The 27,086-nt window shown below is 51.2% G+C and overlaps 2 protein-coding genes, 1 non-coding gene and 1 pseudogene across 10 annotated transcripts; 3 read left to right on the forward strand and 1 right to left on the reverse strand.

Moving 5' to 3' along the window:
* Nucleotides 1-43: 43 nt before the first annotated feature.
* On the forward strand, nucleotides 44-2,028 carry ADM5 (adrenomedullin 5 (putative)). The gene is made up of 2 exons (XM_043436597.1): nucleotides 44-1,367; nucleotides 1,571-2,028. Exons 1-2 carry the CDS (start codon nucleotides 1,297-1,299, stop codon nucleotides 1,821-1,823), a joined length of 324 nt encoding a protein of 107 aa, XP_043292532.1. The 5' UTR covers nucleotides 44-1,296; the 3' UTR covers nucleotides 1,824-2,028.
* Nucleotides 2,029-2,543: 515 nt separating this feature from the next.
* Nucleotides 2,544-22,688, forward strand: CPT1C (carnitine palmitoyltransferase 1C). Of its 8 annotated transcripts, none has more exons than XM_043436965.1 (20): nucleotides 2,544-2,793; nucleotides 3,330-3,405; nucleotides 3,485-3,639; nucleotides 8,802-8,941; nucleotides 10,786-10,957; nucleotides 11,109-11,210; nucleotides 11,306-11,443; nucleotides 15,503-15,580; nucleotides 15,807-15,914; nucleotides 15,994-16,078; nucleotides 16,329-16,524; nucleotides 16,632-16,814; nucleotides 17,563-17,668; nucleotides 19,024-19,140; nucleotides 20,058-20,222; nucleotides 20,474-20,608; nucleotides 21,220-21,372; nucleotides 21,808-21,921; nucleotides 22,032-22,124; nucleotides 22,355-22,688. In XM_043436965.1, exons 3-20 carry the CDS (start codon nucleotides 3,499-3,501, stop codon nucleotides 22,466-22,468), a joined length of 2,340 nt encoding a protein of 779 aa, XP_043292900.1. In that variant the 5' UTR covers nucleotides 2,544-2,793; nucleotides 3,330-3,405; nucleotides 3,485-3,498; the 3' UTR covers nucleotides 22,469-22,688. The 8 variants fall into 8 exon arrangements, with proteins under 8 accessions (XP_043292900.1, XP_043292902.1, XP_043292903.1 ...); XM_043436967.1 differs by having other exon boundaries at nucleotides 3,330-3,392; XM_043436969.1 differs by lacking the exons at nucleotides 2,544-2,793; nucleotides 3,330-3,405 and adding exons at nucleotides 5,837-5,949; nucleotides 7,878-8,025 and having other exon boundaries at nucleotides 3,501-3,639.
* On the forward strand, nucleotides 10,015-10,121 carry LOC122421767. The gene has a single exon (XR_006263584.1). It is a non-coding gene; the product is annotated as a U6 spliceosomal RNA (small nuclear RNA).
* A 911-nt stretch (nucleotides 22,689-23,599) lies between the features above and the next one.
* Nucleotides 23,600-26,306, reverse strand: LOC122421262 (annotated as a pseudogene).
* Between the last annotated feature and the right edge of the window lie 780 nt (nucleotides 26,307-27,086).

Below are 27,086 nucleotides of genomic sequence, written 5' to 3' on the forward strand. Positions count from 1 at the left end.
TCTGTCACCACTTCTGTGTCTCTGGGTCTTGCTACCTTTCCCCAGCCTCCCAGATTCCACAGCCTCCACTCTCAAGTCCCAGCTGGCCCTCAGCTCACTTGCAGGGTGGTCTCCATTGGCTCTCAGAGTCTGTGCCCCCCCAACCCCCTCTAATGTGTCCCTGTCGCGGGGCCTCTGTGCCGGCCGGGGGGAGGGCTGGGGTGTGGATTCCCAGCACAGCTGGGCTCTGAGGTTTCCCAGAAGGCCTCTCTCCCGCCTTCCCCCATCACACACATTGTTCCTCTCAGGCTGTTTTTTCCTGTCCAGGACCCTCCAAGGCCAAACCAAGGCTGATTGGCAGTGCCTGCTGCCCTACCCTCTCCACCTGGGGAAACTGAGTCGAGGGGAGGGGTTCAGAGAGTTCTTTGTGGGGGTGGCTGCCTGCTTCCTCCCCCAGCCTGGCTTGGAACTCAGGGGGTTCCCACCATCTGCCCCAGGGTAGAGATGCACAGTGAGACCCCACTGGCCTTCCCTGCTGCCAGTGACTGGCTCTCCAGCCTCTGCTGCAGACGTGGTGCCTGCACCTGCCCACCCTGCCCTTCCCAAGGCCATGTCCAGTCACTGGCCCCCTAGGTCTCTGTCCACACGACCTGGATCACCCTAGACACAACCCATGACTTCTTTGCATGGCCTTCCTACAGCTGCTTCAGTACAGCTGAAACGCTTGGCCTGCTGGCACCCCACACCCATCTACACACATTCCTCCTCTACCAGGATGGTGTTAGGGCCCAGGCTGCCTCCACGACTTGAGGTGCCTCAGTTTGCCGCCTGTCCCAATTGTCAGTACCCCGCATTGCCCAGCCCCCACTCTGGAAGTCGCCTGTCCCTGACACTGCTGTGGCAAAAAGAAGAGGGTGAAATCGCGCCTTGCAGCATCCCCGCCCCCAGTCCTTTCCAGGAAGCCCTAAACTGCGTCGCCACTTGCAGGTGTCAGCTGCCCCGCCCCTCCTCCCTCCGCCTTAAAGGGGTCGCGTCTCCCGGGGCCTCCCAGGGGCATCGACGGCACCGCGGGTCCCGTGAGCTCTCCTTGGCCGCGGTGCGGGAGGTGGGCATCCGAGTCCTAATCCTGCCCTTCTGGAGTGGTGTGGCTCATTCGGCCTCAGTTTGCACAGTCTGTGAAGTGGGAACGCCCTGATTTCCTGGCTCTAAAGCAGGTGCTCAGGGCATTTTCCAGGCCCGGGGAGGGGGCGGGGCCGCACCCCGGAGGAGCCGCTTCGCCCACCGGTTTCTCAGACGCCGGCCCGCCCCACCCCCACGATGACCGCCCACATCCTCCTTCTGTTACTCGTCGCCTCCTCCATCCTGGGGGATCCGGACTCGGCGGGCAGGTGAGAAACGCCGAGGGCAGCGGGGACGGGGCGGGAGGGAGACCGCGGGGGCCGTGCGCCCTCTCTAGGCCGTTTTCCGCTTCGGTGGAATGGGAAGTTGGCCAGGAAATGGGCCCCGCCGTCTCGGAGTTCTGGGTACTCCCCGAGCCCCCTTTCTCGAGTGGGGTGTTTGAACCTGGTCTTCTCCCACGCTCCATCCCCAGGCGGCCCCAGCCCCACGTCTCCCAGCAGCGCGGGCGCCTCTGTTCCCTGGGCACGTGCCAGACCCACCGCCTGCCAGAGATCATATACTGGCTCCGGTCTGCCTCCACCAAGGAGCCCTCGGGGAAGGCTGGCCGCAAGCCTCAGGACCCCCACAGCTACGGGCGTCGCCGGCGGCGCGAGGCCAGAGTCCCGCTACGTCTCCAGGACCCCAGCCTGCGGCAAGGCCAGAGCAGTACCCAGCTCGCTGGGTGATGCTGGGCACATCTCTGCTCATCCCCTGGCTTCAGTTTACCCATTTGTGTATTGGGGCCGTGACCTCAAGTTTCAAGACCCCCTAACTCCACCTCCTGGGCTCTCCCCGCGCTGTGACTGGGCTGGACCCACGTGCACACCGGCCCCAGAAGGGACAAAGAATATTAACGTCCAGAGCTGAATAAAACGAGAGTTCCGTGTTTCAGTCGGCTTGTCTGTGCCCATTCTGGCCTCCCAATTTGAGCCTGGTCTCTATATTCTCCGCTTTATCCACGCAATTTCCCCCCCAACGGAAGCCCCTCTGATTAACTTGAATCCGACCCGCTGTAGCACCTCCACGCCAACTGAGCCCCTGCAGCCGCATCCGTGGGTGGTTTTGGTGGGTCTACCGGACCCCAAAGCAGTCCCTTGCCTCCCCTGGGTAGTGGGGCTGAGATTCGCTCCGGCTCCCACGCGCGTGGGCTGAACTCTAAGCTGATCTTTCCTCGAAGAGAAAGATAAAAGAGACAAAGAGTGGACTCGGGAGCCGAAGAATCTGGGGTTCGGAGGAGAGGTGCTGCGTAGAACAGGGGAGGGCCCAATGGTGGAGAATCATGTGGGTAGGAGTCTGAAGGCAGGGGATGCAATGGAGGCAGGGGATTGGACGCTGGAATTTGAAGGGGGCGGGAACTGAGCGCCGAGAATTAAAGGGGGCGGGGATAGAAAATTAGAAGAGGGCGGGGATAAAACCGGGGGCTTGAATACCCTGCGAGGAACCCGAGAGACAGAAATTGGGGTTCCTGGATGTTGGATAGTCGGAGGCGACTGGAGCTCCGGAAGCGCATCAGCCAAGTCGTGGACTCACAGCACTGGGACTGGACATATGCAAGTGGGAGGCTCCAGTCCGGCGCTCTAAATAGGGGGCGGGGGTGTGTGTGCTTGGGCTTGGTCCCCCAAGATCGATCGGCGGACCGACCCCTGACTCAGCGTGGTAAGTGCCGGACTGTAGGGGCGCGAACTCCTGCGGGGGCCGGAGGATTGCGTCTTGGGCTGGGAGTGCGGGCATCTCCATCACTTGTCCTCGACTCTCGCCTCTGCTCTCAGCCTCAGCATCCCCGAGGCATGCGCAGCAGTGTGCTTCCTCCCCCATCCCCTTCAGCCCGGCGCTGGGGGAAGGGACGCTGGGTCACCCCAGAGCGCATGAATTTATAGAGAACCCCCCCCCTCAACTCTCCCCCCCCCCCCCCCCGCCCCGGCTACAAGTCCCCCACCCCCAGTCCTTGCCTCGGAATGGGAAGCGGAAATGAAGTGGACAATGCCAACGTCCGGCAGGTGTTCATTTCAAAATCGGTTTGGGAATAATGTTTTTCCCGAGATCCTGCAACTCACCCTGGACCAGTTTCCCGCCTCGACCCCCAAATCTTGAAAGTCCTTTGGAGGGGGCCACTGTCCCCGCACCACGTTCTCAGAATAACCACAAAAGGGGTTAACGCGAATTATCCGTCCTGCCTTTCTGTGCATTCACAGAGGTCCCCGGTTGAAGTCCCCCCAACACTGGAGTCTACGGCCAGGACCCTCAAGACCCCTCAGGTGTTAGGGAAGGGTGAGCTGGCGTCCCACATTCCTGGGTCTGCGGAGAAGGGGCTGGGGGTCTGGGGAATGACCCTCTGTCCTCCTCCCAGGGCTGTAGCCTGACATGGCTGAAGCTCACCAGGCGGTGGGCTTCCGACCCTCACTGACTTCGGACGCGGGGGAAGTGGAGCTCGGTGCCCCGGTGTTGCAGGAGATCTACCTCTCCGGACTGCGCTCCTGGAAAAGGCATCTCTCCCGTTTCTGGGTGAGAAGGGCGGCTACTTGGTTTCCTTCCGGGAATCCATTTACCTGCTTCCGGGATACGCGAGGCTCCCTTCCGGGCATCCCGGGTGGTCCTGCTTCTGGGAGTTTTCAGGTCCACTTCCAAGACCCCTTAAAGCCAATTCCGGATTCTCTGTGGCTCACGGCTGGGTTCTTCAACCTCACCTAGGAGAACTGCCATTCACCTGTGGTACCCACTTCTTGAACGCCCTTCACACTCTCCTCACACACACCTGCAAACACAACTTCCACCCCAATTTCTAGATCAGTCCCCTTACCTGTGGTGCACCTCTGATCTTTCCCTTTCATCTCCAGGCTCTAAGCGAGATGCTCCCCATTCCGGAACCCCATGGACTGATCAAGGTCTTGGGTAGCCCACACCCCAGTCCTGAAGGCCCCCTTTCCCAAAGCCCTTGCCCACGGCTCTCTGTGCTACCTCCTTGCCCCTGCTGTCAACCCCCAGGACCCTTCCGGTATGTGGTGCACCCTCCCTCTGGTTCTGAAATGTGAACCTCCACCCTCTGGATCCCAAACTCCCACTTCTTGCCTTTGCCCTAGAATGCCTTAGGATGCTCACATCCACCTAGAACCCGTGTCAGCCCTGGGGTCCCCAGTTCTAGAAGTCTGGCACCATCTATGGAGTCTTCCTGGAGAAGGAAATGGCAGCTCACTCCAGTATTCTTGCCTGGAGAATCCCATGGACAGAGGAGCCTGGCGGGTTACAGTCCATGGGGTCGCATAGTTGGACATGACTGAAGTGACTTGGCATGGGCTCATGGAGTCTCCCTGCTGGCCACACCCTGTCTGTGAACACAGGTCTTGAATGCTTTTGGGGTTCATCAGGACTGCGTTTGAGTTCTGACTCTGCCACTGACTAGCTGTGTGGCCTTGGGCAAGCGCGTCTCTCTGAACCTCAGTATCTCCACGTGGGAAACAAGAGTGATGGTAGCACCTCCCTTACGGCACAGTTGCAAGGATTAAACAAACTCTCACATGCAAGCCCTGAGACAAGTGCTTGGCCCATGGCAACTGCTGAGGGTTAGTGTTTTTTTGGCTGTACCTTGAGGCATGTGGCCTGGAGAAGGAAATTGCCATCCCCTCCACTAGTCTTGCCTGGAAAATTCCATAGACAGAGGAGACTGGCGGGCTATAATCCATGGGTCGCAAAAAGTTGGACATGATTGAGCACAAGGCATGTGGAACTTCCCTGACCAGGGTTTGAACCCGCACCCCCTGCAGTGGAAGCGAGGAGTCTTAACCTCTGCACCACCAGGGAAGCCCTCTGAGTGTTAGCTTTTGATTATAATATGGTTCTTCATTTGCCAAATATCCATGGAGCATTTGTGAGGGGCCTGGCACCATTTGGGGCACTGGGGACGTGGCAGGGAGCAAGACAGACAGAGTCCTGCCCTCATGGAGAAGATAAGTACTCAAAACATAGAGTATGTCAGATGGTGACATGCTATAGAGGACGATAATGTGGGCAAGGAAGAGGGAGCATGGAGGTGTTAGAATACACCCCGGGGGCAGCCCAGGGTTCTATCTGGAAGCTGGAACCTTTGAGCAGGCTGGATAGCATTTCTATGGCCATATTGGTTGTTAAAACGATTGTTAAAATAGAAATGTATCTGCTCCAGTAAGTAAATAGCCACTAACCCAAACCCCCAGAGAGCCCCTCTCAGCCCTACTTCTGGGAACCCCTGGGCCTCAGGCCAATCCAGCAACTAAACTGTTAACTTGTGGTTAAATACATAAACACACACATGTATACACACATAAATGGGTATTTAAACTAAGATGTAATTATACACAGAAAAACAAGGATTTTTTTAAGTGCATAGTCCTTGAATTTTGTAGTATCTTTGTAACTGGGGTAATACCTATGTAGCCAACTTTCCAAGAAAACAGCACAGCCATCATTCTTGAGTGTTCCTGGGAGCTCTTTTCCTGCCAGTTCCCCTTACCTCACCCTTGCTGCAAGGCAATCACCATTCTGATTTCTATGCTTATAGACGGATTTGAACTGGTGTTGCTATGTTGAAAAATTTTGACTGTAACGCCTGTATTCAAGTCAGCTCTGAAATTCCTTTCTGACTCAAATGTCACTGATGGCCAGCGGCCCCCACCAGACACTCGTGTTAATATAATTGATCATTGTAATAGTGACTCTTTCCTTTCAGCCACAAAGCTGCCTCTCACCCTGATGGTCACCTGGAGTCCTCACATCCTTCCTCTCCAATCAGGGACCCCAGGAACCACCCTGAAGCCGTAGCTCCTGGAACTGGGTCCCAAGGTGAGGGCTCTGCCCTCAGCAACACCAGAGCTGTAATTCCATAGACTCATTGCTAAGCCTAAATTTCTTCACTTAAAAAATGGGAATCTTGACAGTCCCTGCCTTGAGGGACTGTTGTAACCATTAGTTGTCTTAGGAGAAAGTCTTACTCACAGAAGTCACCACTTCAGCATTGCCGTTCTTATCTTACATACCACATAGGTGCTGTGTGACCTCTGGCGTGTTAGTAATTTCTCTGGCCTTCTGCTTCCTCATTTCTAAAACCATACTAGATAGTAATAGATCTCAGGCTCTATACCAAGCAAACCCTTTTAATCTATTGCTCATCTGGCCCTCATTAAGACCTCTTTTTTGGTCATGCTGAGCCACTTGCAGGGTCTTAGTTCCCTAATCAGCTAATCAGAGATTGAACCCTGGCCATGGCAGTCCTAACCACTGGACCACCAGGGAATTCCCTCATTTAGAGCCTTCTAAGCAGAGACATTACTTTGCCAACAAAGGTCCATCTAGTCAAGGCTATGGTTTTTCCAGTGGTCATGTATGGATGTGAGAGTTGGACTGTGAAGAAAGCTGAGCGCCGAAAAATTGATGCTTTTGAACTGTGGTGTTGGAGAAGACTCTTGAGAGTCCATTGGACTGCAAGGAGATCCAACCAGTCTATCCTAAAGGACATCAGTCCTGAGTGTTCATTGGAAGGACTGATGCTGAAGCTGAAACTCCAATACTTTGGCCACCTGATGGGAAGAGTTGACTCATTGGAAAAGACCCTGATGCTGGGAGGGATTGGATGCAGGAGGAGGAGGGGACGACAGAGGATGAGATGGCTGGATGGCATCACCGACTCGATGGACATGAGTTTGAATAAGCTCTGGGAGTTGGTGATGGTCAGGGAGGTCTGGCATACTGCAATTCATGGGGTCGCAAAGAGTCGGACACACCTAAGTGACTGAACTGAACTGAACTGAAGGGAAGCCTGTCATTAGTCCCATTTTATAGATGAGGAAACAGAAACTCAGAGAGATGTTTTCACTTCCCCCGGGTCACACAGCTGCCACGATGCAGAAGTAGAGGCAGACCTGGAAGAATTAGAAGTCTGGCTCTGGAGCCCATGCTGACTCTTCACTATCCTGGGCTGCTTTTCTAGAACATGGTCTCAATACTGATGCCCAAGAGTTGTGAATTACATGCAGTGGGTCACTTGGGCCAAGCATGTGGCTTTGGTATAGGCGGTTCATTGTCAGGAGATTAGAGTATTGCTTGAGATGGTTTCCAAATGGATATGAAATTCTGAGATACAGCAGACTTCAGAGTATGGTACCCTCATCCATCCGGTTTGAGTGATTGACAGTGCCCTCTGGAGCCAGGAGCCCTGGGTTCAAATCATGCCTCCACCACTTCCCGGCTACGTGGCCTGGGACGAGTTCTCCAAACTTCCTGTCTCCTCCATTTCTTCACCCATATGATGGAGACACGAATAATTACTATCTTACTGAGTGTGACAGGGGGACGAAATGATTTAGTGATGCTCCTGGTACTTGGGAAATGCTATAGAGAAATTTTCTGATATTAGGAAGCCCCTGTTCTATTGCAATCTAGAGCCCCAGATAGAAGCACTGAAAACATCTTTTAAAAAGAAAAACAACAAAAATAACCATGTTTGCCAGTAACCTCCTTCTGCCAAGCCAAAGGGAGATTGTCCAGTAAATAAATCCCCAATGAGAAGAAGATTAGCAACAAAGAGGATATCGTAATATTTAGTGAGCTCCTACAGTGTGCCTGACTCTGAGCTATGCAACTGACCACCCTGTGCCACCCTACCCCGCCCCTAGCCCTCTGCTTCATTTTCTCCATAGCACCTCCTGCCATCTGACTCATCCCACTAAAGCCTGTATTTATGTAGGTGTTGTCTCTATCCCCCATGAGAGCAGGAATCTTGCTGTCTTGTCACTGCTGTTGGACTGCAGTAAGCCTTTGTGGAATGACATTTCCTCATCCAGCCCTCGTGACAGCCCTATGAGCCAAGTACTGTGATTTGGATTGTTCCCATTCCACAGATGAGAAAACTGAGACACAGAGGTAACGTCACGTGCTTGCAGTCACTCAGCTAGGTAGTGACAGAGCAGAGATTTGAGCCCAGAGGGTGGGGACTCCAGAGCCCAAGATCTAAACCATGACCTCTGGGAATTTCCTGGCAGTCTGGTGGTTAGGACTGTGTGCTTCTCTGGAAGACTGCAGGAAGCACAGGTTTGATCCCTGGTCAGGGAACTAAATTCCCGTAAGCCGCATGGTTTTGGGGGAAAAAAAAATTTATACTTGTAAATGGCACCTGGCCTATAGTAAGCACTCATTAAATGTTAATTATCTCTAGTATGCTTCCCTGGGAGTTGGGAGTTTGGTTAGTTACCCAGCAGCTTGTGGGATGTTCCCTAACCAGGGATTGAACCCTGACCATGGCAGTGAAAGTGAGGAATCCTACCAACTTGACCACCAGGGAATCCCAACCCAACCTTTTCATTCATTCCTCATTCATTCCAAGGCCAGCCCCTGAGCTCTGGACCCTGCTGTATACTGGCGATTGTTTTGCCTTTTTGACAGTCTCACCTTCAGGGTCTTGTCTGAGAGTGACCCTTCCTCCAGGGAGCCCTCCCTGACTCCCTCAGCCTGAGCAACCTGCCTTATTCTATCACCATGAGCACTCACTGCATTCTGGTCTGACCTCCTTGGGGGCAGGACCCAGATCTGTCTGTTCCTCACAGCATCTTGGGCATGCATCTCAATGCTGAGTCAACATCTAAGAGTGGTGCTTAGCAGAGCGGATAACTGATTGAATAGGTGACCTTTCCTCTCCACAGAACGACTTTCTCACAGGCGTGTTCCCTGCTAGCCCCCTCAGCTGGCTCTTCCTCTTCAGTGCAATTCAACTTGCCTGCTTCCTCCAGCTGGATCCTTCCTTAGGACTGATGGAGAAGATCAAAGAGTCTCTGCCAGACTGGTGAGGTTCCCCACTTCAACCCAGTAACCTCCTAACCCCTTTCCCTCCACCCAGGACATTTCTATATCAGCATGTGTGCCTGTTAAAGAAAAGTAATCTCCAAGACTTACCTGGGGTCAGATTAATAAAGGTAAAGCATCAAGTAAAGGGAGGTGATTTCCTCTATTGTCTCTGTACATTTTCCATCCTGGCTGCTTCTTGCTAAAGGGAATGTTGGCAAACTAGACAGAGGCCAGGTATGGTTATATATACTAACAGAAGTATGAGTTCTGCTAATCTACAGTTGTGTGGTCTTAGGCAAGAGACCTCACTATTCTTGGTGTCAGGGGCTTCACAGCCCAAACGAACTTTTGGGCCAACCCAATGATTGGTTTTAAGGTGGTTGGAGGAATTAAACAAAATCATGAATGTGGAATATTCAGTACAGTACTAAGAGGTTATGAAATGGGAGTAGTTGAATGATTATTGCTGTTTGGAAACCAGATATGGGTGAAGTTGCAGGTTCTAAGTCTTATATTAGTCCTCCTGGGGGAAAAGGTTCAAACTTTGTACAGACAGCCTGAAAGGGCAGATCTAGGATCGGAAGTAGAAATTTCCAGGAAGGCTGCTGCTGCTGCTGCTAAGTCACTTCAGTCGTGTCCGACTCTGTGCAACCCCATAGACAGCAACCCACCAGGCTCCCCAGTCCCTGGGATTCTCCAGGCAAGAACACTGGAGTGGGTTGCCATTTCCTTCTCCAATGCATGAAAGTGAAAAGTGAAAGTGAAGTCGCTCAGTCAGGTCCGACTCTTAGCGACCCCATGGACTGCAGCCTACCAGGCTCCTCCGTCCATGGGATTTTCCAGGCAAGAGTACTGGAGTGGGGTGCCATTGCCTTCTCCACCAGGAAGGATAGATTTACCTAATCTAAAGAGGGTAAGTGACTCCCTTCAAGTGCTCCAGGAGGGATTTGCTCACAGTCTGTCCTATTGCAACTTTGCAAACATGTTGACTTACTGTATCTTTAGACCAGCCATCCCTAAACTTGAGTTTGTATTAGAGTTATCTGGGAGGCTTGTTAAAACACTGATTGCGTGCTCGCTTCGGCAGCACATATACTAGAATTGGAACGATACAGAGAAGATTAGCATGGCCCCTGCGCAAGGATGACACGCAAATTCGTGAAGCGTTCCATATTTAAAAAAAAAAAAAAAACACTGATTGCTGGGCCTGGGGCCCAGGAATTTGTATTTCTGACAAGCTCCCAGATGGTGCTGATGCTACTGGGCCAAGGGCCACACATGGAGAACCTCTGCCTCAGGGTGTAATTTGATATCTGGTATACTGAAAGTCACTCAGTCTGCCAGACTCTTTGCGATCCCATGGACTATATAGTCCATGGAATTGTCCAGGCCAGAATACTGGAGTGGGTAGCCTTTCCCTTCTCCAGGGGATTTTCCCAACCCAGGAATCGAACCAGGGTCTCCTACATTGCAGATGGATTCTTTACCAACTGAGCTATCAGGGAAGCCTGGTATCTGGTATATTTCAATAGAAATACCAGCTCACACTTATTAAGTTCCTGCCCATTTGCATGGGATGTGATTTTAGAAACTTGGTGTCTCCATATTCCTGAGGGGAGATGCTGGGCGCACCAAGAGAGAGAATCACACCTCTAGCACTTCACCAATGAGGAAACTGAACTTTTTCTGACCGACTCTAATTCTATGGGATATGCCTCCAACAGCCAAAAGATCAGAGTCAGAGAGTGTTAGGAACAGCAGTTGCTGGGTAAGGCTGGAGGGGAGGGATGTTCTGAGGCCAGGAGATGCTGGCCTAGTCTCTTTTTCTCTACTCGCCCCCAGGGGTGGACAGCATCACAGGCTGCGGGGGGTCCTGGCGGCCGCCCTGTTTGCGTCCTGTCTTTGGGGAGCTCTGATCTTCACCCTTCATGTGGCCCTGAGGCTACTTCTGTCCTACCACGGCTGGCTCCTTGAACCCCACGGAGGCATGTCCTCGCCCACCAAGACCTGGCTGGTATGGGAGAGGCAGAACCCTTGATCAAGCGCCCTCTGCCCTGTTCTCTCCGTGGAGTGCCACCCTCGCCGCGCCCCCACCCCACCCCAGCACCTTGGCCCCGGGCTGCAGTGAGGCGTTTAATGAACCACTAATTCCTGCTCTGCGCCAGGCCCTGGTGCGCATCTTCTCTGGCCGCCATCCAATGCTCTTCAGTTACCAGCGCTCTCTGCCGCGCCAGCCTGTGCCCTCCGTGCAGGACACCGTGCGCAAGGTGGGCCAGGTACCCCAGGATGGGGAGGGAGGCTGCCGAGCAGGGAGGGGAGGGGGGTCTATGCCACTTGCCCTCTTCCCCTCCTTGCCCCTCAGTATCTGGAGTCTGTCCGACCCGTCCTCTCCGACGAGGACTTCGACTGGACCGCGGGCCTAGCGCAGGAGTTCCTGAAGCTGCAGGCGTCACTGCTGCAGTGGTACTTGCAGCTCAAGTCCTGGTGGGCGTCCAATTACGTGAGTACCGCATCCAGTAGGCGAAGCTTTTGAAGCGGCTCTCCTAACCCTGCGAGTTCCACGCCCCGCCCCACGCCCCGCCCCACGCCCCGCCCACAATCCCAGGCCCGGCGGCGATTGGCGCTTCACTCCAGATGTGAGGCCATTGAGTCCCGCCCCCAAGGTCCAATAGTTTAAACCTAGCCCAAGATGCTCCAGTATTCTGAGCTCCTCTCACCTCTGCAATATTCTGAACCCCGTCCATCCTGTGCTAACATTCTAGGCCCCATCCCCCACGCTCCCAAGTTCGGAGACTGGGTCTTCAATGATATAGCTCCGCCTCCGGGACCCGCCCACATCTAGAACTCCGCCCCCAGCCCGCTAGTATTTAAATCAGAAATCCGGGACCCTTCCAACATTTCAGTCCCTCAGCTGGTTTCTCAAGAGTCTAAGCCCTTCCCCTGGAATAGGTATTTTCCTCTCCCTTCTGTGCGCACAGACGCCTACCCTAAACGTACTTGCATCAGATTTCAGGAGCTAGGGTCCTAGCACGCACTCTGAGTTAAACTCCTTAAGAATCTGAGGCATAGATTGCCTCAGGCAGCCAATTGCCCTGTAAGCGGCTTCCAGGCCTCCCATTCTGTAGGAAGCCATAAATAGCCGCCAGGCAGCATGTGATGCACAGAAGGCAATGGCACTCCAGTCCAATTCTCTTGCCTGGAAAATCCCATGGACGGAGGAGCCTGGTAGGCTGCAGTCCATGGGGTCGCTAAGAGTCGGACACGACTGAGAGACTTCCCTTTCACTTTTCACCTTCATGCATTGGAGAAGGAAATGGCAACCCACTCCAGTGTTCTTGCCTGGAGAATCCCAGGGACTGGGGAGCCTGGTGGGTTGCTGTCTATGGGGTCGCACAGAGTCAGACACGACTGAAGTGACTTAGCAGCAGCAGCAGCAGCAGCATATGATGAGCTGGAGGTAGTGAAGAAGAAATAGATGTTATTATTTTTTTTAGGTTCCACATATAAGTGATATCATATATTGGTCTTTGTCTGACTAACTTTACTTAGTATGATAATCTCCATCACTGACTCGATGGACATGAGTTTGAGCAAGCCCCGGGAGTTGGTGATGGACGGGGAAGCCTGGCATGCTGCAGTGCATGGGGTCATAAAGAGTCGGATACGACTGAGTGACTGAACTAATGTTGCTGCAGATAGCAGTATTTCATCCTTTTCAATGCAAGCCTTAGTTTTAGATTTTTTTTTTTCTTCATGTTTTTGGATTAGATTCCACTCTTAAAGTATATGTATATAAAAACACTTAAATAACATAATAATTATATAATGCATAAATAATATACATGTATAATTATATAAATATATATATACACACCATATGTATATTTAATTGATATATTTCATTATACTTGTAAGGCACTGTCAGTTGTAACATGCACCATTATGGACAAGAAAGGAAAAAGAATTAAGTCTAACACATTGCTTTCTTATCACTTATACAGGTCAATCCTCATTATTCACACATTTTGTATTTGAGATTCTTCTACTTATATTTGAACCCCTAATCAGTACACATGGCACTTTCGTGATCATTCGGAGAGTTGTGCAAGGTGGAAAAATTTGGACTTGGCTTGAAGTGCACATTCCTAGCTGAGGTGAAACAAGAGTGGAAGGAACCTGACCCTGTGTTTCCCTTTGGAAAAATGGCTCAGTGTTGGCTAATCAGCGTTCACTGCCACTTTATAGGACATAACGACCTTGAGTAACAAGAATCAGGTGTATATTAAAAAGAACTCACTTAGTGATCCAGTGGTTATAGAATCTGCCTTCCAATGCAGAGGACACTGGTTCAGTCCCTGGTTGGAGGAATGAAGATCCTGCATGCAGCAATTAAGACCCAATGCAGAGACATCACTTGCATATACTGTTGCATCACGTGGATATAATGTTACAATATTATACGTATAGTAAAATACACAAGTCTTACATGTACAGCTTAATTAAGTTCTATGTATGTATATAACCAGATAACCCCTACTTAGATCAAGGTATAGAACTTTTCTACCATTTGCTGGAAACTTCTGGATTTTTCCACAATATGTTGCCTATTCTCAGGGAATGACAACTACATCCTGCCTGGTCTAAGTTTAAGGAAGTGTACGATACCATCAACTTAAAAGATCCTGAATGCTTCAAGAAAGACCAGAGATCCTGTGGGCTAAACTAAGACCCAGTGCAGCCAAATAAATAAATAAATATATATATATTAAAAACATTTAATGAAAAGAAAATATCTAGAAGACACTAAAAATCTCTGACCACCTCCCTTTAATTCTTGTCCCTCCCACCATTGCCTGTGAGAAACACTTTGGTCAAAGTCTTTTCTGAGTGTATGTATATATATATTGATACCCAGGGAAATACAGATATTCTTTAAGTATATATATTTTATTTATAATATATAATTTTAACATGTATTATAATATAACATGTTATATATCATATTACATGTTTGATATAGTATATAAACACACATAGCATGAATATCATACATAATTTTAATTATGATTCAAATGTACATAATATAAGATTTGCCATTGTAACTATTTTCCAGTGTACAACTCAGTAGTACTAAGTATAGTCACAATGTTGTGACCCCATGAACTGTAGCCCACCAGGCTTCTCTGTCCATGGGATTCTCCAGATAAGAATACTGGAGCGGGCTGCCATTCCCTTCTCCAGGTATCTTCCCAACCCAGGGATAGAACCCAGGTTTCCTGCATTGCAGGCAGATTCTTTACCGTCTGAGCCATCAGGGAAGCTGGTATATAAATACACATAACATAAATATCATATATAATTTTAATTGTGATTCAAATGTGCATAATATAAAATTTGCCATTGTAACCATTTTCCAGTGTAGAATTCAGTGATACTCCTAAGTATAGTCACAGTGTTGTATAACCATAACTACTATTTATCTCTAGAACTTTTTTTTATCATCTCAAACAGAAACTCTCTGTGCCCGTAGGCAAAACATTCCTATCCCAAGGACTTCCCCGGTGGTCCAGTGGCTAAGACTCCATGATCCCAATGCAGGGGGCCTGGGTTTGATTCCTGGTGAGAGAACTAGATCCCACATGCCATAACTAAGACTCAGCACAGCCAAATAAATAATTAAAATAAATATTTTTTAATACTTATTTACTTCTTAGGCTGTGTCCGTCTTAGTTGTGGCATGTGGGTTCTTCTGTTGCGGCATGTAGCTTTCTCTCTAGTTGTGGCCCGTGGCCTCAGTAGTAGTGGTGCACAGGCTTAGTTGCCCCGAGGCATGTGGGATCTTAGTTCCCCGATCAGGGATCGAACCCACATCCCCTGCATCGCAAGGCTGATTCTCAACCACTGGACCACGAGGGGAGTCCCTAAATATTTTTTTAAAATTCCCATCCCCATTCTCTGAAGCCCCGGGTAACCTCTATTCTACTTTCTGTCTCTATGAATTGGCTTATTTTAGATTTTTCCTAGACATGAAATCATACGCTATTAGTCCTTTTGTGTCTGACTCATTTCACTTAGCATGTGCTCAGGGGTCATCTGTATTGTCACTCTGCAGAATTAGAACTTCATTCCTTTTTATATTAACATTCTGTTGTATAGATAGACCACACTGTCTGTTCTTCCACTTGGTGGACAGGTTGGGTCTTAGTAGAATTTTCTTTTTTAATAAAATGGGATCATTTCACATGTCGTGTTGTGTGCCTAGCCTTTTTCACTGTGCAGCCTTTCTTGGTGCCCAGTCTCTGTCAGTAGTATAGCTGTAACTTGTTCTTTTTAAACAGCTGTTATTCCATAACATGAGGGTAGCACGATTTAGCTAACTGACCCCCCATGGATCGACACCTAGGTTATTGGTAGTTACCTATCTTGATGCCTGCTTCATTGAGCTCCACGCTCCCCATTTGACATGGCAAAGTCTGGAGGGACCACCCCCCTCCCCCATTTTCCCCTCACCCTTGACCCCAGCCACTCCAGCTGTGTGTCTCTCCTGCCCCACTCCCAGGTCAGTGACTGGTGGGAAGAATTCGTGTACCTGCGCTCCCGGAACTCACTGATGGTGAACAGCAACTATTACATGATGGTGAGAAGGGGAGACGGAGGTTAGGAAGTGGGCAAGGGATGGGGTTCATAGTTCCCCCGGTCTAGGGTCCGGGTGTCTGGCTAGAATGTGGGGTTTAGGGTCAGTGACCCCAATCACAGTCTGGAATTCACCATCCCGCCTGTTGGGATCAAGACGTGTGTTTGAGGTCAGTGCCTCCATCCTGCGCAGACCTGACCGCAGGCGGTTTGCCTGGCCCGGCCCGCAGGACTTCCTGTACGTCACGCCCACTCCCGTGCAGGCGGCGCGCGCGGGCAACGCCGTCCACGCCCTCCTTCTGTACCGCCACCGCCTGGACCGCCAGGAGCTCCTGCCAGTAAGAGGGCTGCCCCCGCCGGCTGGGGACGGAGGCTGTGGTCCTGGGAGGCAGGTCACGAGCCCGTGATCTCCTGCAGACTTTGCTGATGGGGATGCGACCCTTGTGCTCCGCCCAGTACGAGAAGATATTCAACACCACGCGAATTCCCGGGGTCCACAGAGGTGAGCCCCCTCTACCCTCTCGTTGATAGAAGTAGAACAGTATAGTGGCTAAGAGCACGCTCTCTGGAGCCAGCCTGCCGGGATTCGAATCCCAGCTCCGTAACTCCCAAGCTGTGTGACCTTGGGCAAGTTATTACCCTGTCTGAGCTTGAGTGTCCTCTTCGCTCAAATGGGAGGATAACGGTACCCGCAAGCCACTTGGCAAGTGGCTAACAAAGGTCCTTATTCTTACAACGTATTCCCCCCCCAGATCACATCCGCCACCTCCGTGACAGCCGACATGTGGCCGTCTTCCACCGGGGCCGGTTCTTCCGCGTGGGGACCCATTCGCAAAGCCGCCTGCTTTCCCCGCGGGCCCTGGAGCAGCAGTTTCAACGAATCCTGGACGACCCCTCTCCCGCCTGCCCCCACGAGGAGCATCTGGCGGCCTTGACCGCTGCTCCGAGGTGAGGGTCAGAGGTCTGGGGGCCCGAGGCCCCGCCAGAATCTTGAGGTCGAGGGCCTGGCGGAGGCTGGGCAGCGGGGAGGGGGGACTCAGTCACTCCTCTGGCAGGGACACGTGGGCCCAGGTGCGGAGGTCTCTGAAGACGCAGGCCCAAGAGGCCCTGGAAGCCGTCGAAGGGGCCGCTTTCTTTGTATCACTCGACTCGGAGCCCGCGGGGCTCACCAGGGAGGACCCCGCAGCTTCCTTAGATGCCTACGCACACGCCCTGCTGGCCGGCCGGGGCCATGACCGGTGAGTCAGCCCGCAGATCTGGCCCCCACCCGACCTGCGACCCCAGACCCAATGCAGTGAGACCTGGGGACCTCTGAGGCCGTTAACCCCTAGACCTGGCACCCCAGATCCAGAACTGCAGATTTCAGGACCGCCAAACTTCTGACCTGGATTCTCAGACCTTGAGAAACTCTAGACCCAGACTCCAGACTCAGAATTGCAGACCCAGGGACCCCAGATCTGAGGATTAATAGGTGCCAAACCTAGGGCCCAGGGAATCTGCCAGCCAGACCCTAAGCCTGGGGACCTCAGGCTCAGAACTGCAGACCATGGAATCCTGAGCCCTTAATGCAGGTGTCCCAAATTCAGGACCTCAGCCCTGGGACCCCCGACCTAGAGATTCTCAGATAAATTCTTAGATGCCCACCAGGCACCACTCTGATTTCTGAGGCCCCTGGGAGAAGTTCCCTAAGCTCTCAGCACCTGTAAACACTGAACATTTTTTAAATTTTTTTCTGAATTTTTTTTGAACTTTAAAAAAACATATTCTCTCAAAACCCCTGAACCCTGTGATCCTGAGATACATTTCAGAGACAATCAGAACCCCCTTCTAGAGACCCCTATCTTCTTATGGATCCCCACACCAGGCCCCCAGCCCTGATTCCTAGATCTCCCAACCGAAACCCACTCAGTTCCCACAGAGAGTCCCCCGACTTCCCTCCTGGCCTCTTTGACTCTTTGGTGACCGTGCTGAACTCTCTCCTGGCAGCTGGTTTGACAAATCCTTCTCCCTAATCGTCTTCTCCAATGGAAAGCTGGGCCTCAGCGTGGAGCACTCGTGGGCTGACTGCCCCATCTCAGGACACATGTGGGAGGTAGGGCAAGCCAGCTGGCCCTCCACCCTGGGGACCACCACCCTCACCCCACCATTTCCAAAGACCTTCCTCTCCAGTGCCTTAAGGTTAGAGGAAAAATGGAGACTCAGAGAGAGGCAGACACCAGATCAGGCTGACCCAATAAAGAAGGGTATCTAGGATTGAAAATGGAAAGTGTTAGTTGCTCAGTCTTTGTGACCCCATGGACTGTAGCCAGGCTCCTCTGTCCATGGAATTCTCCAGGCAAGAATACTGCAGTGGGTTGCCATTCCCTTCTTCAGGGCATCTTCCTGATCCAGGAATTGAACCCTGGTTTCCTGCATTGCAGGCGAATTCTTTACCATCTGAGCCACCTGGGAAATACATCTAGGATTATGACCTTTTTTTTTTTTTTTCGCTGTGCTGCTCCATTTGCAGAATCTCAGTTGCCTGACCAGGGAAGGAACCCAGGCTCCCACAGTGAAAGAGTCGAGTCCTAACCATTGAACTTCCAGGGAACTCCCTTTGACCTTTCTTTGACAAACAGGCATTTGGGACTCAGAAAAGGGAACTGATTTGCCCAGAGTCACAGAGTCAGAAGTTGTTGAGTGAGAATAAAAATCCAGGATGTTCAGAGACCAGAGTGAGTGCTTCCAACCATATCACCCTGAGTCAGCAACCATCCTCTGGCTCTGGGTTGCTGTGTGACCTTGGGCAAATTACTCCCCTTCTCTGAGCCTCCGTTTCTGCCTCATCAAGTGAAAGGGTTGTGTTTTCTTTCATCTTTAAGCTCCTGTCCAGTCCTGAGACCCTTAGCCTCTCTCTTTTCTCTATTTCATTTAGTCCTTAAACCATTGGGGGTGATGTCTACATCCCACTGGGTTCTGAGTCTTCTGTAGTGTTGCATGAGGGGTTAGCTGGGGCCCAGGGTGAGGATCAGGCATGTATGAGAGGAAGGAGGGCTGATTCTAGATCTTGAGAGCAGCCTCAGGTAAGCACTGATTCCTCTGTGCCTGCTTCTTATTTTAAAAATGGAAAAAAAAAAAAAAAAAAAAGGGATTTTTTTTTTTTTTTTGCTTTTGATTGTGTTGGTAAATGACACTCTCATTTCAGTTTAACCTCAGACCCTTCCTGTCATCTATCATCTCTGCATATCATACTTTGAACCAGTCAGAAGTACAAGGGCAGTAAGCACCAACTGAGTATTAGTATTAGTCTTGCTTTCAATGCCTGTGACCCCAAGATCCCACCTGTGACCATCCAGAGGTTTCTGTTTCTCAGAGACTGAGGGGACTTAAGAAAAGGGGGGCCTGGTTTGATGCCCCTTGCTTGGTCCAGAGGGAGGAAGGACTCTGACAGTTTCTGTTTGCACACAGTTCACTCTGGCCACAGAATGCTTCCAGCTGGGCTACTCGGCAGATGGTCACTGCAAGGGGCACCCTGACCCCTCGCTGCCCCAGCCCCAGAGGCTGCACTGGGACCTTCCAGACAAGGTGAGGCCAGGTTTCTAGGTTCCTCTTCCACATCCCCAAATTCCTGGGTTTGCCTCTCATCTCATCTCCACCCCCAGTCTCAAGCAAAAAATCAATCCCATCCCTAAGCCCAGTTCCAAACCCATACCCCAAATCAAGCCAAACCCAAACCCCAATCCTGTCTCCAATCTAACCCCATCCCAACCACATCCTCTATTCTAACCCTAACCCCAAACTAACCCTCTTTCCACCACCCCTGCTCAACCCCAATCCCCACACCATCCCCAACCTCAATTTAGTTCTATCCCAACTCAGACCCAACCTTGTCTCCATCCCAAACTCATATCCACCTCCATCCCCAGCACCATTCTTTTTTGATTTATTCATTCATTCGGCTGTGCCAGGTCTTAGTTTGATCTTGCGGGGTCTTTTTGGCATGTGGGATCTTTTCACTGGGGCATACGGGATCTAGTTCCTTGTTCCTGGCCCCCTGCATTGGGATCACGGAGTCTTAGCCACTGGACTACCAGGAAAGTCTCCCCATCACCATTCTTAAATTCAATCCCATCCTCAACCCTAATCCCATCCCATGCATCCTAAGTGGCCTCAGTCATGTCCAACTCTTTGCGACCCCATGGACTGTAGCCCGCCAGGCTCCTCTGTCCATGGGATTCTCCAAGCAAGAAGACTGCATTGGGTTACCATGCCCTCCTCAACCCCATCCCATACCCAACCCCCATTCATATCCCATCCTATACCCAATCCCAACCCCATTCCCAACCCTAATTCAGTCCTCATTCCCAGCTCCATTCTCTGTCCGTCCCATCCCTGTCCCCAAACCTCAGTCCCATCCTGACCTTCACTGCCAGTGCCAGCCCCAACTCTAACCTCCTCCTGTCTGTAACCCCAGCCACTCCTCCTCCCTCCTTCTCTGGCAGATCCATCTATCCATCTCTCTAGCCCTGAGGGCAGCCAAGACCTTGTCTGGAAACATAGACTGCCACGTCTTCCCCTTCTCCCACTTCGGCAAGAGTTTCATCAAACGCTGCCATCTCTCTTCAGATAGCTTCATCCAGACCGCCTTGCAGCTGGCCCACTTCCGGGTCAGTTGGGTTCCTAACCCTAGCCTCCCTCTCAGAACCTCAGTTCCCTTGGGGGCCCAAGACCCATATCGTCGAGCTCTTTCATGACTTCTTGGTGGTGGGTCTGCCATCTTGATTAAGGGCTCCATCCAGCCCTCTCCCAACTGTATGTTCCTGGGCGGAAGGAGGCAGGAGGTCCACACAGAGGTGGATCAGGCCTGTGAAGGCTTCCAGAGCCTAGCTGACAGGCGCGTCTCCTCCTTGTCCCCCAGGACAGGGGTCAATTCTGCCTGACTTATGAATCCACCATGACTCGCTTGTTCCTGGAAGGTCGCACAGAGACGGTGCGTTCTTGCACAAGGGAGGCCTGCAACTTTGTGAGAGCCATGGAGGACAAAGAGAAGACAGTGGGTGTGGGCCTCATTTGAGGCTTCGGTCATTTCCACCTTCTCATTCATACATTTACAAACATTTAAGGAGCACCTTCTGAGGTCCAAGCTCTGTGATGAGACAGGGGAGGAACAAGCCGAGTCTCTGACCTCAAGGAGCTTGCTGATGGGGGCAGAGAGAGGTAGTTCAGCATAGTGTACTACATGCTTTAATGGGGATCACACAGAGGGCACGAGTGGGCACCCCTGTTTCCAAAGTGTAGGTCTCTTTATTTAACCTCTGTGTGACCTTGTAACTTTCATTTGTACCATTCCTCATGTTCCCTACATAATCTCTCTGCTCAGAACCCCGCAGGCACCTCTGTTTCCTCTCCCCCTACTTGTTTTGAGGCTCAGTGAAGGGAGTTTGGGCCCTAGATACCTGGGAACCCACCTGATTCTGCCTTGCTGTGTGACCCTGGGCAGGTGACTTCCCCTCTCTGTGCCTGTTTCCCTGCTGCGAAGTGGAGTTGATATCTCTGCCTTGCGGGGAAGTTGCAAGCTGGGTTGAGGCCGGGGGTGTGACAGGCCCCAGCAGTAAGCCCACTTCCTGTCTTTCCATGACCTGTGACCTCCCCGGGGGGCCCCAGGACGCACAGTGCCTCGCCCTGTTCCGCCTGGCGGTGGATAAGCACCAAGCTCTGCTGAAGGCAGCGATGAGCGGACAGGGGGTCGACCGCCACCTCTTTGCTCTCTACATCGTGTCCCAGTTCCTCCGTCTGCAGTCTCCATTCCTGGACCAGGTTGGGAGGAGGGAAAGGGTTAAAGAAGAGAAGGGAGGCACTTCAGGGCAAGGACGGTGATGTTGGAAAAAGGAGGTATCAGCAGAGGAGAGAGCTAGGGAGGCCAGGCAAGAGAGAAAGGGAAGGAGTGGAGAGGGAAGAGGGGCCTAGAGAAGGGGGCACGGTTATGGAAAGGATGTGACGGGCGTGGTCAGGGTGGAGGGGCGGGGCCAGTGGGAGAAGAATGTGGTCTAGAAGACCGCAGGGTCAGGAGTTGAAAGGGAGGGGGCGTGGTTAGGGGCGGGGACACGGGGAGAGGGCGTGGTCTAGAGGGAAAAGAGCGCAGGGTGACGTCAGGAAGGGGCGGGGCAGAGTGGCACACCTTGAAGGGAAATTGGCAGTTCAAGCCGCGGTGGCTTGTCTTTAGCGCACACGGGACTGACTCCTGTCCCTCAGGTTCACTCAGAGCAGTGGCAGCTGGCCACCAGCCAGATTCCTGTTCAGCAAATTCACCTGTTCGACGTTCACAATTACCCCGACTATGTCTCCTCTGGTGGTGGATTCGGGCCTGTGAGTGGAACTGGGCCCTGAGGGAGGAGGGGGTGGGGGGTCCGCCCTCCCGCCTTGGCAGGGGGATGGGACCTGGGGCTGTGTTGTTCCTGTCACTTGCTCCTCTGCAGGCCGATGACCACGGTTATGGCGTGTCCTACATGTTCATGGGCGATGACGTGATCACCTTCCACATCTCGAGCAAAAAATCAAGCACAAGAACGGTGAGGCTAACCCACCCCGGCCCCTCCTCCCTCGGGACTCCCACCTCCCTCCTCCCCTGCAGCTCAGGATTCCAGACTCCCAGCTCGCCACCTGCCCACGATCCCGGAGTCCCAGTGCTCAAACCCCGCAGCCCTCAGGCCCAGGGGCAGGGACCCCAGCCCTCTTGCTTCTCAGCCTCTGGGAGCCCCTCTCCCAGCTTCTCTTGCACGTGACACATCTCTCCTTCCAGGACTCCCACCGGCTGGGCCAGCGCATCCAGGACGCCTTGTTGCATGTGGCCACCCTCTTCCCGGAGGGGCACCATCTTAAGCGCAGGGGGTTAGGGGAGGAGGACTCGGGTTAGGGGAGGAGGACTCGGAGCACAGCTGTGGTTCTCTCCCCTGCCTTACCAGGGGCTCCAGGGCCCTCACAACAGCCACTAACTTTTGACGCCTTCCAGAGGGGAGCTGGTCTCCCCAGGAACTAGGGGGAAGGTCTCTGCGGCTGGGCTGGTGCAGGACAGAGGCAGCCTGTCTGGGTTTGGAAATCCCACATCCTGACTAATAAAAAATGTGTGAGCTGGGGGTGTGATGTCCGCTGTGCTCTTGGGCTGGGCAGGGGTGGGTGAGGTGAGGGTCAGGGTGGAGGAAGAGAAAAGTTCCCATCCATCCCCAGGCTCCGCCATGAATTCCCAGTTACAGTCACCATGTCAGCTATAACCCTGGCACCTGCCTAATTTACTGCCTTTCAGCTTCAGTCACACCAAACCCAACCATGCAAGACCCATCCAATCAACCCCACAAGCTTTCATGAGCTCAGTTCCTGCTGCCCCAATACCAACTGCCCACCCTATATTTTAAAAATATAAATACTTATTTGGCTGTCCTGGGTCTTGACTAGGGATTGGACCCGGGGGCCCCTGCCTTGGGAGCACAGAGTCTTAGCCACTGGGCCACCAGGGGAGTCCCTGCCCACCCTAAACTTAAAAGGTTGAGAACTCCCAAATGAATCCCCCAATATTCTTATTGCTTCTAGAGACTGCCTGCATTCGTCGGTTTTGATTCCATCTTCCATCTTCACAGCCATCGTCGTTGCATCCCTCTGTCCCTTTCTCCACTAGTCACACCTCCTGTGACTTATTCCTGCCATCTAAGGACCCTTGTGGTTAGACTGAGCCCATCCAGATGATCCAGGATCAGCTCTTAATGTCAACTCCAACTGATTAGCAACCTAATTCCCCTTTGCCATGTAGAATAACATATGCACAGGGTCCAGGGCACTTTGGGGGAACCATTGTTGCCTGCCACAGGTGCATCGATGAAACCAGATAGGCCATGAGTTGGTAAGTGGTGAAACTAGGGGAAAGGTCATTGGGGTGGGGCTGGTTCACCAGTGGTTAACAAGCCACCTGGTGGCTGCAGAGAGCAGCTTCGGCCAGAAGGCCTGACATCAGGGGGGCTCCTCAAGGGCTGCGGGGCTCGGGGCGGGGGGGCTCCTAGTTGTGCTTAAGGCTGAGCATTTCAAACAGATACTCGCCCAGCCAAGCCTGGGGACCAGCCAGCCTGCGGAGGTCAGTCAGATAATCACCCATCCTGCAGATAAGTTTCACCTGCTCACCTAGGCTGAGGCTCCAGGAAGTCACAGAGGTGGAAGCCTGCATAGGGAGAACCCAGGGTGTGCAGATCCATATGGACCTGGTTCATGGAGGTTCTTCTCCATGAACACGGAGGCTTCTGTAGCATCCTGGGTTTTACCCCACTCATCTTGATACAGCTTCTGCCCGTCTAGGAAGAGGGCACGGCAGCCATGCTGGTTTTGCAGTTTCAAGAGATGGTGGGTGCCCTGGCGCTTCTCCTAGAGCAGTTCGAGGAAAAAGGGGCTCATGCCCTCAAGTCGCATTGTGGCAGTGGAAAAAGAAGCCCAGAGGTGGGTAGGTGTAGGAGGCCTGCAGATACTTGTTGACCAGGTGGTGGACAGCGGCCTCCACCTCGGTGAAATGATTCTGACGAATCTGGGAGCTTCATGGTTGATCGGAAATAAGGAGTTAAGCTCAAAAAATGGTGTCGGCTGGTCTCGGTGACCGAGGATAGCTGAGTAGCTGATTCCAAAGACTGCAACTGGAAAAAGTGTTGGAGGGTGGTGGGAAGCTGGAGGAAGGGGCATCCCTGGGTCTGTTGCATCCAAACACTGTGGAAGGAAGAGGGTCTGTGAGACCACCACATGCACCCTCTAACAGCGGTCCCCAACATTTTTGGCAGCTTTCGTAGAAGACAATTTTTCCATGGACCAGTGTGGGGGTGGGGGGATGGTTTGGGGATGATTCAAGTGCACTACATTTATTGTGCACTTTATTTCTACTAGTATTGCAACAGCTCCACTTCAGATCATCATGCATTAGATCCCAGAGGTTGGGGACCCCAGTCTATAAAACCCTTCAAAAGAAAACACAGGCGCAAGGCTTCATGACATTGGATTTGGCAATGACTTCTCAGCTTGGATGCGATAGCCAAAGCACAGGCAACGAAAGGAAAAAAAAAAAAAAGATAAATGGCATTACAACCAGATTAAAAAATTCTGTGCATCCAAGGACACACAATCAATAGAGTGAAAAGAGCTGGCATGATGGGAGGCTATAATTTGCATGTTGTGTATCTGATAAGGAGTTAATATCAGATATATGACATGACTCCTACAATCCAACAACAAAAGCCAAACAACCCCATTCAAAAAATAGGCCAAGGACTTGAATAGACATTTCTGCACTGAAGATTCACAAATAAGCCCATGAAAAGATGTTCCTGGCAGTTGCCAGGAGCTGGGAGGAGGGAGGAATGGGGAATGAGGAGGTTTTGTTTAATGGCTACAGTGTTTCTGTTTGGGAGGATGAAAAGCTCTGGACATAGACAGTGGTGATGGTTACACAAGTTGTGAGTGTAATTCATACCACTGAATTAGACACTTAAATATGATTAAAATGGTAAACTGTATGTGATGCACATTTTGCCAAAATTTTGAAAGCCAGTCATTCAGTGTGCTCACAATCATACAATCTGGGTTGAGTTGGACTCACTGGCCTTGTTATGGTCACCAGTCATTGGTCAGTGCATCAAGCTGAAGGGTCACCTGGGAAATGGGATGGCCAGGGCTTGCTATCTCTGTGGGGTATCTTCAATAAGTATTCCCCAAAGAGCAGCCTGATTTGTTATTTTTGTTTATTTTTTGATTTGTTCTTTTTAAAAAATTACTTGTTTATTTATTTTGTTCTTCTTTTATACGAGTTTTAAAAGATACTTAGCTGTGCTGGGTCTTTGCAGCATGCAAATTCTTAGTTGTGGCATGTGGCATCTAGTTCCCTCACCAGGGATCAAAGCTGGGCCCCCTGCACTGGGAGCTCAGAATGGAATCTTAGCCACTGGACCACCAGGGAATTCCCAGTGTAACTTTATATTTTAACATACTGGCTGTAGACCCATCTTATTACTCGTCTGTAGAAACAAAAAATCTTTGCTTCTCTCATCTATTTGTTTCTTCAGACCTTTAGAATAATTGGGTCAATTCCTTTAAAAAATAATCTCACTGGGATTTTGATTGAATTTGCATTAAAACCACAATAGAATTTGGATAGAATTAACATCAGCACAACATTCAGCCTAGTTCTCCGGGAAAATAATTAGTCTCTCGAGTATTCAAGGACTCCTTAAAAGATGTATTTGGGCCTTAGGGGTACGGAATTGGATTACTCATAATCTCTGATCATTGGCACACACTACTGTTACGTGTGCCAATTATTAAGCTATTATCTCTTGGATTCAAATTCGCTCCCTTGTGAATCTGGGACTCTGGGACTCTGAAAACCACACTTTTTCTTTGCCAACAGGCTGTGTTCGACTCTGCCAGTAGGGGGCACCAAAGGGACTGAAGGAAGCCGAGAGGCTGGGCTCTTCCGGTTTGCTCTCTGCTTATTTCCTTCTCATCGGTTATCATCCAGCATAGCTTCTTTATCCCAACTGAGGCATTTCCTTCCTGCAGCAGCTGCTAAGTCTAGTTTGCAGTTTTTCCAAATCTTGCGCACCCTGAGAAATGCCAGTACCATTTTAGCATGCTTTCAGAGAAGGCCCCAGTCCCTGCTGGTCCTCTAAGCTCAGATAACATCTGCACCAGTTGAGCACTCTCCCCTCCTCATTGTCCTCCTTGGATTTCATCTTCGGTGAGCCTCTCACCCAAGTGTTTAGTTTTCATAATTCTAACCCATATTCTGTTTTTTTCCCTTCACCAGCGTTATTAGCTGCTTCTACTGTCACGAGTTATTACCACTATGATACCATAGGGCTCTCTTTTTGCCTTTTCAGTTTCCTAGTTACCAACTCTTTATACCTAAGTAATATTTCCTTATATGAAATCAACTCTGTGAAAATAACCAGTGTGATTTCTGTCTCCTGAATATACCTTGGCTGACATCAATATTTGCAAGAGGAAGTGAATTCTTAAATTTGGTTTGGGAAATGGTTTAGTTGGTTCTTAGGATTTGAACATAGTGCTGAGCTCCTTGTCAAGAAATGGAATGCTAATATTCCACAGTCTGCAGTGGCATCATGGTAAATCATATATTAGCATCCATCTTGGCTGTTGTGAGGTTCCAATTGAAGTCTGTGACTTGAGGGATGAGTGGCTGCTGCAATGAACCATCAGGGCACTAATAATGGCCACAAGGAGAGTGGCATTCAGTGGCTTCTTCTGAGTGCCCTGACATGCTCAATGAAAGAACATTATGAGCTCAGATCTTTGCAATATTGCTTCTATGTTGGTTTTGGTTTTTTTTTTTTTTTTTGGATTGCAAAGCATGTGGGATCTTAGTTCCCCAACCAGGGATGGAACCTGTACCACCTGAGCTGAGATCTTTAAACTCTCAGCTCCAATCACGTTCAGCGAACCAATCAGCTTCCGTGAAAACCCTAAAAGAATTTCACATTTCTTGTAAACAC

Source organism: Cervus canadensis, chromosome 18 (genome assembly GCF_019320065.1).
Source record: "Cervus canadensis isolate Bull #8, Minnesota chromosome 18, ASM1932006v1, whole genome shotgun sequence".
Classification (NCBI taxonomy): Eukaryota; Metazoa; Chordata; class Mammalia; order Artiodactyla; family Cervidae; genus Cervus; species Cervus canadensis.